The 12,605-nt window shown below is 49.6% G+C and overlaps 1 protein-coding gene across 2 annotated transcripts; it reads right to left on the reverse strand.

The window, feature by feature from the left end:
• Positions 1-5,324: 5,324 nt before the first annotated feature.
• Positions 5,325-12,321, reverse strand: LOC123933501 (actin cytoskeleton-regulatory complex protein PAN1-like). Of its 2 annotated transcripts, none has more exons than XM_045992742.1 (4): positions 12,270-12,321; positions 11,220-11,284; positions 8,375-8,528; positions 5,325-5,448 (listed from the first exon to the last, which is right to left on the reverse strand). In XM_045992742.1, the coding sequence occupies exons 1-4, from the start codon at positions 12,307-12,309 to the stop codon at positions 5,444-5,446; spliced, it is 264 nt and encodes an 87-aa protein (XP_045848698.1). In that variant the 5' UTR covers positions 12,310-12,321; the 3' UTR covers positions 5,325-5,443. The 2 variants fall into 2 exon arrangements, with proteins under 2 accessions (XP_045848698.1, XP_045848697.1); XM_045992741.1 differs by lacking the exon at positions 5,325-5,448 and adding an exon at positions 7,756-7,804.
• Between the last annotated feature and the right edge of the window lie 284 nt (positions 12,322-12,605).

Below are 12,605 nucleotides of genomic sequence, written 5' to 3' on the forward strand. Positions count from 1 at the left end.
ACTTGGAATCACATCTGCCTGATGACAAAAAGTGCTGCACTCTCTTTTGAGGGCTGGAGGCAGGTAGAATCTCACAGACAAAAATAAGGTTGCTTGGGGCACCTGGGTGGCTCAGTGGGTTAAAGCCTCTGCCTTCGGCTCAGGTCATGATCCCATGGTCCTGGGATCGAGCCCTGCACCGGGCTCTCTGCTCAGCAGGGAGCCTGCTTCCTCCTCTCTCTCTCTCTCTGCCTGCCTCTCTGCCTACTTGTGATCTCTGGTAAATAAATAAAATTGGAAAAAAGAAAGGTTTCTCTCCTGGTTTGGTGACTACAACGTTGGTCCCTTATTCCAACACACACATATACCCCTTGGGAAGGGAGAGAAGTCCTAACAAAGCAGGACTTTAGGAAGCTAACTCCTGAGTTCTACTGACCAAAGCAGAACTGGGAGAATCTATTGCTCTGATCCCATCTGATCTGAATGCACTGCTCCGTGCATATGGGACCTGGCACCGTAGGCCTGGGTGACCGGCGGTTCCAGGCTGCATCCATGTTGGGCACTGTACTACGTCATTTTCCCTCCCATGCATGCCTCTTCTTCCCCAGTGGGCTGTGCCTTCCTTAAGGACCCAGATCATATCACTCCTGCTTCAACCCTCTGCACTGGCTGACCTGATCCCTCAGAAAAGATCCTCATCCTCTGTAGTCACTGTCTCTACTGGCTCCTCCTCCAGCCTCTCCTCTGGAATGTTCTGACAATGCAAATTAAAGGAGGTCATGCCAACTTAAAAACCCCTCAGGGACCCACTGTCTTTCAGTGCAACATCCAAAGTCCTTCCTACACTCATCCCTCACACTTCCCCCACCCACATCTGGCTCTCCAGCCATGCCCAGTTACCTGCAGCTTCACAGCGGGTTCTTACTCCCCGGTTTTTACTCATGCTCTTCACAACACCTGAAATGTCTTTTCCTCACCTTATTTGCCTAACACTATGGCCTTCAGGGAATCACCTCACCTCTCTGAAACAGAAACGGGTAGAAAGGGGTTGTTCTGGGAGCTAGTAAAAAAGAATAAGAAAATAGAATGAGGTCAAACATTTCTTGACATGTGTCAGGCATTTTATATGTATCATTACATCTAATCATCACCAACCCTCAAACACACAAACTCTCCCCACCAGACCAGGCCCCCGGGAGCTACCAAGGCTGCATAATTAATGTGCTGGCCCAGAAGGGGTCACCCAGGCATGAGATCACTGAGCTGATGAGTAAATGGCATCATGGCAACTGCAGGGCCTGGAAGGGGCCAAAAGGTTGACCATCCTCTACACGGAGCACCCAGTGCTTCATGCCTTTTACAACAGAAGAACTTCCCTATGATAATATTAACCACAGTGTTGAGTGATAATAAAAATACCATTTCTATAGGGCTCCGCATGTGCCATCTTCTCTGAATTTACATATGTATACAAACTGTTTTTCATTTAATCCATAAAACAGTCCATTTTACAGATGACAAGAATATTCAAAGAACAATGCTACCCCTTGGTTATTGATGGGAAAATAGACACAGCCCATCAGTGAGGAAATGCTTCCATTATAACAGATGTCCCATTAAGAATGTCAGAAGGGTGCACCTGGGTGTCTCAGGGGGTTAAGCACCTGCCTTCTGCTCTGGTCATGTCTCAGGGTCCTGGGATCTAGCCATGCAGCAGGCTCCCTGCTCAGCAGAGTCTGCTTCTCCCTCTGCCTAACCCCCTCCATGCATGCTCTCTCTTTCTCTATCTCTCAGATTAATAAATAAAATCCTCAAAACAAAGAATTGTGTCATAAAAACAGATGACACATTTGTTGATTTTCTTAGCATGGAGAAGAAAAAATGATATGTTAATGTATTAAATTAATAAATGGTTAAAAACGGATACCGTCGTAAGACTGCTTATATCCATACAGTGCATGTTAACTAAGCAGAACTTAAATAAAAATTTGGAAAGAAAAAAAATTGCCCATATCCAGACATAAGATAATGGAGCAACAGCAGCATGTTTGGAAGAGAATGGAAGACATTATTTCTTCCCCCACAACGATTATGTCCACTTGCACCTTGCTCAGCAAATAACCTTAACAGGGACATCATCTCCATTTAGGAGGTGCAAACATGCATCTTTCATATTGCATATTCCAATATGCAAACTTTCAAAATTTCATACTTAGGATATATGCTTTTTGCAAATTCAATGAACTTGGGAGATATTCTCAGGCCTTAGTCATAAACAGAAAATCTCAAATAAAGAAATATACTATAATTAAATGAAATCATATGGATGCATATCAATTACACTTTTTTGTAATATGCCAAGGTGGCATGATAGTTTCAAATGGGTGGGAAACGTTAATAGAGATGTAAACAACAAATCCTGAAGGGACACAAAGCTGCATGCTCACCAGAAGGTCTGTTTTCTTTACAAGTCACAAAGGAACCTTGAAAGTACGTGTGAGGCATGGAAAACTCAGGAAGAGCTAGGAATATGATATCTGAATTAGAAATAAGCAAAAAGGAAAAGAAAAAAGTGGGAACTGCATGACTCAGTGGAGCTAAGTATCTATTTTAATGTCTTCCACAAATAGCAGCAGCTTTCTCTTCAAACACTGATTCACAAATTTTGCTTAGTACAATCTTCCTCATATTGAGAAGTGGTCTTGACACTTTTAGCAGACGAAGTCTCACTGGAATCCTGCGAATGAGCTCTTACTGAACTGTAACCAATTTAAAACTGCTGAAGATTGTTACCGGCTCATGAGAACATTAGAAAACGTGGCAAATCTCAGTTAAAAAGGAGATAAGCAGAGGCACCTGGGTGGATCAGGTCTTGATCTCAGGATCCTGGGATCGAGTCCCACATTGGAATCCCCACTCAGTGTTGAGTCACCTTCTCCCTCTGCCTCTGCCTCCCCCTCTTCACCACTGTACTTGCATAACATTGTTAAAAAAGAAAACAGAGAAAAGGAGATGAGGTAAAAGGCACGTTTTGAAGATATTATTGATGAGTTTCCTTCCAATGAAGACCGGAAAGGATAAATAAAAAATTTCCTGTTTTCCTTGCAAATTTAACTCTAAAAGAAGGAAAGGTTTATGGAATCAGGTACCTGTCAAGTGTTCACTTGTTTTCCAACTACTGTAACGTGGTTGGAAACAATAAACACTGAAAAGTAATAAAAGCATAGTTCAGTACAGGACAGTCTGTGCTTTTACCTGGGGCACTGGGTCTAGCAGAACTCAGAGAGGGGAACCCCAGATCCTCCTTCTAGAAGGTCCTGAAGGTCAGCAGTTCCTGCATTCCTGTCCCAACCCAATGTAGCTCCAGTTCCTCTGAAGCTCAGTCACGATTTCTCCCCAGAAGCAAGTCGGCATCGGTAACAAACCAACCACAGCATTTCTGATGTGGTGTCCACTAACCTCTCAATCCAGAGACCCCTGAGTAAAATAGGGTCTTTTCCAATGCCCTCAGGGACAATGAGGACCAAACCCTGGGAAGAGCCCCAATATGTAAGCACCTGTACTTCCCACCTACCAGCACATCCCGGAGAAGCTCCCAGAGCCCCATCCTCAGCACTCAGCCAACACGGCATCTTCTCCGTCACACCTCGGGAGGCAACAAGTTGCTACAAAGCCCTCACGGTCTCCCCAGGGCGTCGAGGGAACTGGCTGGAATTACAGCTCTGGCTCTCTGTCCCGGGGCAGTGAGACTGGAGCTGGATCCCTGGGCAGTTACAGAAGCCCTTCCTGCTGAGGCCCCTTGGGTCCGAAAAGCCGATGGCGCGCCCTCTGCTGGCCATGGCTGCACACGCAGAGAACCCACCCCCTTTCTGTTGGAGGTGCACAGGCTCTCTCTGCTGGCCACCCTGGGAATCCCGGCAATGCTGCAAGTCATGGCATCTCAGCTGGAAGGTCAGAGAGAGGGTGCTTTCTCTCTCCCTGACAGATCCTGAGGCTGGGCCCCACAACCCCATGCAAAAAGAGGTGTGCCCATCTTCCCAAGTGAAACGGCCTCTGCACAGCTCAGCCCCAGAGAGGTCTGAGCTGTGGGCTCAGGGAAATCTGATGTCCAGGATTCCCACCTTCTCTGGTCCCAATGCTCAGAGCACCTACCTAGACCTCCTCCACCATGGTCCATGCTCCACCTCCACACACCTAGACCAGCAACCTCTCTTCATCCTTGAACTTCTTCTTTGTCTCTGCTTCTCTCTACCCTGTCTCCCTTACTTCTTCTCCCTTGCTAGCACTTGCCCAATCCCCCCACCACTCCCTCAGTGTCTCACCCTGACAGTCTCTTTATCACTCCGCAGACCCTTAGGCCTTCCACTCTGTGCGGCTCTGTCCAGGAACACCACAGGGAACAACCTCTCCTGACTCCCCCTCTCTCCTGCCCTCATTCGGCCCAGGCCCTGCCACAGGGCGTGACAATCCCATTTATTAAAGGCTGTTCAGGCTGACCCTGACTGCTGCAGTGCAGTTACCAGCCGCTCCTGGGCAGCATGTGGACAGAATGGCCTTGATACTTCGGTGGCCCAGCCATGACCCCAACGCTGCTGGAGGATGGCTACATCCATGACCTGGGAAGAAGGAGGGCTTTGCAGGATGCAGCAGCTCTGCTGCAGAAGGGATTGGCAGAAAGGGCCTAAAAGCTGACAGAAGCAAACACCCAACTCCTCCTGCTGCTGAGGAAGGGATGGGTCTCCTGTCATTGCCCTCTGCCCTGACCATTCCTCAACAGGAAAACTGTGGGGGGATTGTGGGGCATCATGGGTCTTACCAAGAAAACTGTCACCATCTGCTCCACTCAAGGCCCCCTGTAGTTGGGGGGCAACTGGTAAGGTGAAACCCCTGCACAAAACCTGGATTAATGCAGGGCCTCCAGGTTCTCAGCGCCTCACCAGCTTCTCAGGGCCTCTCCAGACACCTCACTGTCTGCTGTCACAGCAGACCACTGCCTGGGGACAGCCACCTGTCTTGCTGATCACTAACCCCCTAAACTAGCAGGGTCCATGTGCTCAAGAGGATCTGTCAACAGAGTTAATACAAAAGCAGCGGATCTAAATTCAAGTTCGGCCCCCGCCCCAGAAGGATTCCTGGGGTCCCTTGCAGTAGAGGTACCACGAAGGGTAATCTTGCTCTATCCTCCATCACCCCATGGCTGCCAGGGTGTTATCTGTGTCTGAAGGCTTCACCCTGTGCACTCGAAGGAGAGGGACTGTAGGTCCTTCTGAAGGCAGACGCTGACACAGAGACAGAACCGTGAAGAGTTTATTGGGGGGATACCAGGAGAGACAAATCACAGGGGGCAGGATGGGCAGGGAAAGCATTCAGACCACCAGGCAGAAAGCATTCATATCTTTACTAAATATAAACTCATTGGAGCCTGGTTGTTGGAGGTCAAGGAAGTCTTCAGATTACAAAGTGATTAGCCTGTAACACAAAAGGATTTGGGTTAGTACAATAGGATCTTATGTGTTCCCAAATGCTCTCTGCCTCCCATAGTGTATCTGAGGCCTTGGATGAACACTTGAGTGTGTGGCCGCCTCTGTGTGTCTATATGTAATAGAAACGAATTGTCTTCACATCTCACATATAAATCTCTGATTGTACCCGTTCTGTTAACTATCTTTTACTTCATTGTGGCAAGGACCCGAAATTTAATGGAAAAAGGGGACTCTTTGCTTTATCTTTGAAATGAGAACTGCCACTATCTGGGCTGAGGTATTACACTCTTAGTGTATTTTGTGGACTTAAATGAACATATTTTGACACTCATCGGCATGGAGCTATTGTCATTTAAACGTGAGAACAGTGAATGGTCAGAGCCCAGACACTTTGCCTATTATTTTTTTTTTCTCTTTGAGACAGAGACTGAGAAAGGACAAACTTGTGAGCGAAGAGGGAAGGGGGAGAAGGTGAGGGAGAGAATCCCAGATAGACTCCACACTCAGCACTGAGCCTGACTTTGGGCTCAATCTCAGAAGCTCAAGATCATGACCTGAGCAGGAATCAAGATTCTGCTGCTTAACAGACTGAGCTGCCCAGAGGCCCCTGCAGGTTCTTTATGTACTTCAACTCCTACTGCTCTAGTGACCTCAGAATCCAGTATGCTCCCCCTTTCACAGATAAAAAAAAAAAAAAGCCGAGGCCCTGAGAAGGCCTCACTGAGAGCTGGTATTTGGGCTGAGAAATCAGGAACACAGACAAATCCCCAGGACACTGGGACTGAAGTCCCGGGGGAGGTGCACAGCTGCAGGCAGGGTGGTGATGCAGATGCAGAGGCCTGGTGACAGGGCTCCAGCTAGGGCGGCTCTTGGCCAACCCTGACTCCCCCACTAATAGTCTGATTCGGGCTGAGACAAGGGCCACATTTGCTGGGTCTCAGTACCAGCTTCACGTGTTCTCACTGGGGGAGATAAAGTCAGCCAGACAAGAATCCCCAAAGACCATGTTAAATTTCCCAAATCTCCACAACAGTCTTTCACATGGTTCAGAACCTTCAGAAACTCAGGGAAACAATGCTCTTTATAGAGTACAGGTGAATGGCTTCATGGCAAAAATGACATTCTGAGACAAATAACGGCATGATCCACACTGTGTGAGTGAACATATGCAGCAATCGGTGTGGCCCACGCGGTGTCCTCACACTCACTCTCAAGCTGCTGGCCTGCCGGGGAATGGCCTCACCCTCCCTGAGAGAAGCCAGGGATCTCCCTGAGCACCTCCAAGCTTCTTGGCACCCACAACCTCCTGTTTCTGTGTGACTCGGGGCTCCCTCCCTTCCTTCTGGACACATCTCTGGTTCTTCCCTTATATGGAACACACCGTCTATGTCCTTTCATCAGTGTGTCCCTCCCTTCGCTCAGACACACACCCTCAATTCCTCACATTAAGAGCAGGCCTCATCCCTCCCAGAGCACAGAGTGTCGTCTCTGTACCATGTGCGCACGCACACCTGCTATGCCCAGCTATCAGAGAAGGGCAGCTCTCTGTCACCACAAGGGACCTGCCAACCCCCTCAGTGTGACTGGAAGACAAGGTCCATCAATTCTATCTATGGAACAACCGGAAGAAAGTTACCATGTCCGTAGCAGCCTTCACTCCGTCATGACATGAGAGGCCCGTGGACAGCACCGCTGGTCTTGTGGAGGACGCTCCAGCATCCGTATCTGACACAGGCCACGGAAAGGACAGAAGCTTCTCCCCCTGGAAGTGACTGAGCAACATTCCAATGAACCCTCTACACCAGCCACCAGCATTGGCCACTGTTTCTCATTCTCACCTCCCTGACTAGACAAGAGCATTACCAACAAGTTTCCAGACTGCAGAGGACAAGGGCAGACCCCTACACTAATGATCAATGAAGGGACCACAGCCCTGTGTCAGGGGTTTACACAACTAAGGAAATGACAGCTCAAACTCTACACGCTACAGATGAAGTGAGAAGTGTTTCATCCCTCCCAGAACGACATATGCGGATGCTGGATGTGCACGATGTAAGAGGCAGATGTCTGCCATTGTGCAACGGAGACACTTCCTTCCCAACAATGGCACCTGCCCACTGCTCAGTGTGTGCAAACAGCCAGGCACATGCACATGTGTCCTGAGGAACTTCAGAATCTTATTGTGTCCCCAGCCCAGTTTCCCCTTGAATGTCAAGCCCTGAGCACAAACTCTGCCTCTGCTCCACCAACACAACTGCAAGGTGATGATCTGGAACAGATACGCCTGTAAGCTCTGCTCCTGTCCCCTTGAGCTCCACAGGCTTCTGATTAGGACCGAAGGCCTAGAAGGGACAGAGGTGGATTGAGAACGGCGATGCCATGCAGGATTCAAGCCAACCCTCTCCCCCTGCCACAGCCTATTCCCCTCTCTCCCTCTGGAGGGTCCTGACCCACAGGACTCCCCTGACCCCTGTGGATGAAAGAGGGAACAGTCCCTCACTCTCGCAGATACAACCACTCTGCCCGGGAACAGATGTTTCCAGAACTAATCTATAATGCTGGAAAACTGGGGCCTCCACACGTGAGAGTGATGTGAAGGTTGTGCTTCATCCAGCCCAGAGCCCAAAACATCATGCCCGTGTAGTGCACCTGGGCAATGCTTCTATGTCTGTCCTCTGTGAAATGTCACTTTTCTTCACCATGGCAGACACCTGCTGCCCCGTTCTGTATGGTGAACCAGACAGTCCATGAGATGGACGTCCACCGAAAGTGGAGGAATGTTACCAGGTCCTCACTCGGGCTTATCATTGCACTGCAATGTCTTGTGGTACCACCTCTCCATCCTCTCCACTGACAGAAGGGGTTCAACTATGAATAAGCTTTACGACTCACGTCAGTTCAGATCATCTCACCATGTGGTGGAGGAACGAGGTGTGGCTGAGGCCCCCATGCCCACCACTGTGGAGGTGGATGAGGAGGAGGGAAGCCTGGTACATTCCACCCCATGTGGTAGGGCATACGGAGGGGCCCTGGGCAATGAGGAAACTCTCTCACACCTCTACCGACCTGCAGAACAGACAAGAAAATATTTTAGTAAAACAGACAAAAGTTGCAACACAAGAAAAGAAACCAAAACAAAGAGCTCTCAGCACCCGGCTCCTTCTCCAATGCCACCTTCCAGGAGAGCTGCATCATGCTAGAAAACGTTCATGCCCCTCCCAGCTGGTGCCAGTACAAGGAGGGGGGAGAGGGCAATGGCTGTTACAGGAAAAGCCTGTCACCAAACATCACTGCCCATGTCTGCCCACGTTCACCAGCAAGAAGTAGTGTCTTAACGATGAAAAAGGATCATTGCAAACTAGTAAAACAGCACATTCCAGACACGGAGGCATTGACATCCAGGACAACACTTCCTCTTTCCTCCTCAGCCATTGGAGAAGATTTTGGTTTGGTCAGAATAGAGAGAATGTGACAAATTGAATGCCCTTCCTCCACAAAGTTTCCGAGCCACTCGAGGGGAATCATTTGCTTGTAAGTCCCTGACTGTCTCCACGCTGCCTTGCCTCCTGACAAAGGGGTCCTCTACTCTCTACAGCTTCTGTCCATGGCCACAAAGACACTTCAGGAATTAGGGGCATGTGGTCTGACAGGGGCACTGGAAAAGTGTCTTCTGAGGAACATGATACCAATAACCCTTATTACACTCAGCAGCTGTGTTTATCTTCAAACACAGTCATTGGAAATTTCAACATACTGAGTTACAGAGTATTTTTGTCCAATGGGAAATGAAGATGGGAAGGCCATATTTAGAGAATTCATAAAAATGTATATGCTTTCTGATGGAAAACTCCACATGTGTGTTGGGAACAGAAATCAGCTCACACGGTAACTTAGGACCAAATGACCTGCTCCTGGAAGCCCAGCTGAAGGGCTGGGAGGCAATGGTCATGCAGGTAATCACTGACGTCCCCCTTCAGACCATATGAATGGGTTGCGATTATGACAGTGCACCCGAGAGCTTTATTACTTCAAAATTCTTGTGGAAAGGGTGTAAGTAGGTAGGTTCTACACAGCATGTTTTCCAGCAGAGGTAAAACAGGGATGACTCGTGAAACTTGCCCTGAGAACATTCTAGACTGTAAAGGAGACAGTATAAAATGCAGAGAGAGTTTTCCCAAGGTTCCATTTTTGAGGATTACCAGACACATCTAACCCCAGCATGAGCACAACACCAGTGCACCTGAACGTAACCTAAAGGGAGTCGGGCCGGCCAGAGGACTTCACTGTGGAGGGAGGGGTCCTTCTCCCCCAGTTACTTCCCTGGTGTGCACTGCAGGCAGGCAGGGGTGCACACACACGCACACGCATCTTCCCCACCACCACGTTCCAAGACGTTCTGGCATCGGTGCCAGAATGGCTACCCGTCCCCTGTGTCTCCCCTAGAAACTGGGGTGAACAGATGCCATGGGGAAAACTACTGTCACCACATGTTAATATAGGTCTGCACCTCGACAGAGACAAGGAGTCTGCTGCCAAGGATAATCAACTCAGGAAAAAACTCCATTCAGGAAAGGCGGGAATCTACGCCTGGGACCACACTTCCCCCATCATGGCAAGCACAGCATCTCCTTCTGTACATTGAGAACAGACACCATGAGAGGCCATGGCAAGCCTGCTGTCCACGCGTGGAAGTGCACCCGCTCATGTGTTAAGCGGCAGCCCACCAGCAACCCCCCTGACCAACTCTGCTTCCCTCCCTGACAAGGAGGTGTGCTACGCTCCACAAAGGCTGTCCATGGCCACAGACACCGCCGAGGAGATAGGAGTGTCCGGAGTCCTGCAGAGGACCTGGAAGAGCGCTTTCCGAGAGAAGCACGACCCCTACGAGTGAGCGAGACCAGCTCTGTGGATCCGCGTCCCCGACATTCAGACACTCTTTAGCTCAGGCACAGAGCGAATGCATAGTCCTTGGTGCTGAGAACCACTAACGGGCCGATTCGACATCCCCAAATGTAAACCGATGTGTCTGGAGAGCACGTGCAATGCTCCCAGGATGGGTCGGGAGAGACGCTATGAGCTGGCACAGCCACCAGACCCCATCAGCAGCCGCTCACAGGAGCACAACTGAAACACGTGTGAGGTGTGGGGCCTGAGGGGAGTCACCAGGATTCCCTCTTTGGGGCCGCTGCTCCAGGGGGCGTTTTCTACGATGCACCTGCCACCTGCCAGAGTTCACCATCATCTCACCCAGGGGCCAACCGGAGGGATTCCAGCTCACATCTGCACCCACACAGATGGGACGCACAGGAGGTCACAACTCACCTTCTCCACCAACACTCAAGCTGCCCAAAGCATGTGGCCCAAGTGTGAGGCAGTCCAGGCTTTTCCCATTTTCCATCTGTGAGGACCTCTGCAGACATCCTCCCAGGTTAGCCTCCTGACCCGAAAACCAAAAATGCTCCTGCTCCCGCAGGAAAACAAACAGCAAGCAGTCAGCCGGACTAGCCGACTTCACTGTGGAGTGAGATGTCATCCTCCTCGAGTTATTTACACACACGTACACACGCATGCGCACAATCACACACACACACACACACGAGTTATTTACACACACACACACATGCACGAGGTGAGCATCCTACCCTCACGTGCCCCTAAGCATCTACAGCTTTGGAGGCACGAAGGCCAGGACAGGGAGCTGTCCACACTGCAATCCATTTCAGAAACAACACAACTAAAAACGCCAACGGCACTTACCGTAGGTATCTCTGGGTCCCTTTGAGGGCTGGTGCTGCCGTTCATTCTGGGAACTGGTCTAGGTGCTGGATCAGACAAAGGTCAGAGGTTTATTGTGGTTTGCATGCCCTCCATGCCTTCCTCCCCCATCTTGCACCCTTTCCCACACTTGGGTCCCTTATCAGAGTTTTCCTACGGGACTCATTTGCTAAGAGAGACACCAGTCACCTGACTCTTATGGGAGACAATCCAGGGCCGTGGTTCCAGTGTTTCGGTAAGTAATCCATCACGTGTGGACAGGTTGGGGAACAACTGGCTGGAAATCAACACTAAAATTGGGGTGCTCAACACACATCAGGCAAAATCACTTTTTCTTCATAGATTAAACATCGAAGTGAGAATATCCTTGCATGGGTGACATCCACAAACCCCCAACATGAATGGCCCATGTTCTCTTCTCAGGCCTCAGGTGCATGGTTCATTTGTCCATCCTGCAGATGAGACCTAGCATGGGTGACTAGCCAACAAGTAAACATTTCAGGGAAGAAACAGACTTTGACAGTTGTATAGTCATGAACAAAGAAAACATAGGCAGATTGAGCAATAAAGCTTTGGCATTACACCAATAACATGAGAGGAATAAAATATATTTCATTGCTGAATATGGTCCCACAGATTACAAATAAAACAAAAATATAGGAATCTCCATAACAAGTAAATGAATGCCCTTTTTCACAAATAGTCTTTTTTTTCCTTTTTTTTTTCAACCAAGGCTTGACCACTGAGTCAAGGTGGGAAGGGAGCTCGGCTCCCACCTTCTCAGGCTCAGCTCTTCCAAAGGGGGTGGGGTGGGGGTAAGGAGTGGAGGGGCGTGAGCTCCACCTGTCACAGGGGCAAGTGTCCTGCTGCCTGGGGGCATATGAGGAAAGCACCCTCCTGTCACCCCTTCAGACAACCTGCAGGCTTGTGATTCTCTCCAGGACACACAGCAATCACCCACAGCAACAGGAAGGACACTGTGTGGTTTCCCAGAAGAAATCAGGCTGCTGCATTTCACATCGTGCTCCCTACCTTGCCACACAGGCTTCTGCAACTCAGGCCTTCCTGGCATCGATTCACACCTCATGGATCCCACAGGGAGCATCTCCCTTTCCATCATGCGCAGTCTTGAACACAGAAAAAGATGGACATCTCTAAGAATTACAACACCACGTCCTCTCCTAGACACTAAATAGCATAGCCATCATCCCTCCAAACACCCGTAAAAACGCACATCAAACTCTCACACCTGTATTTCAGGTAGGCGTTCTCCCTGCTCTGCTGCACTAACCTCCTCTCCCAATCCCGAGCCTTCATCTGTGGGAAAAAACACACCCACCTTTGGTTGTGCCCGACTGTGCCCCAAAC

Source organism: Meles meles, chromosome 21, assembly GCF_922984935.1.
Source record: "Meles meles chromosome 21, mMelMel3.1 paternal haplotype, whole genome shotgun sequence".
In the NCBI taxonomy this organism is placed as follows: Eukaryota; Metazoa; Chordata; class Mammalia; order Carnivora; family Mustelidae; genus Meles; species Meles meles.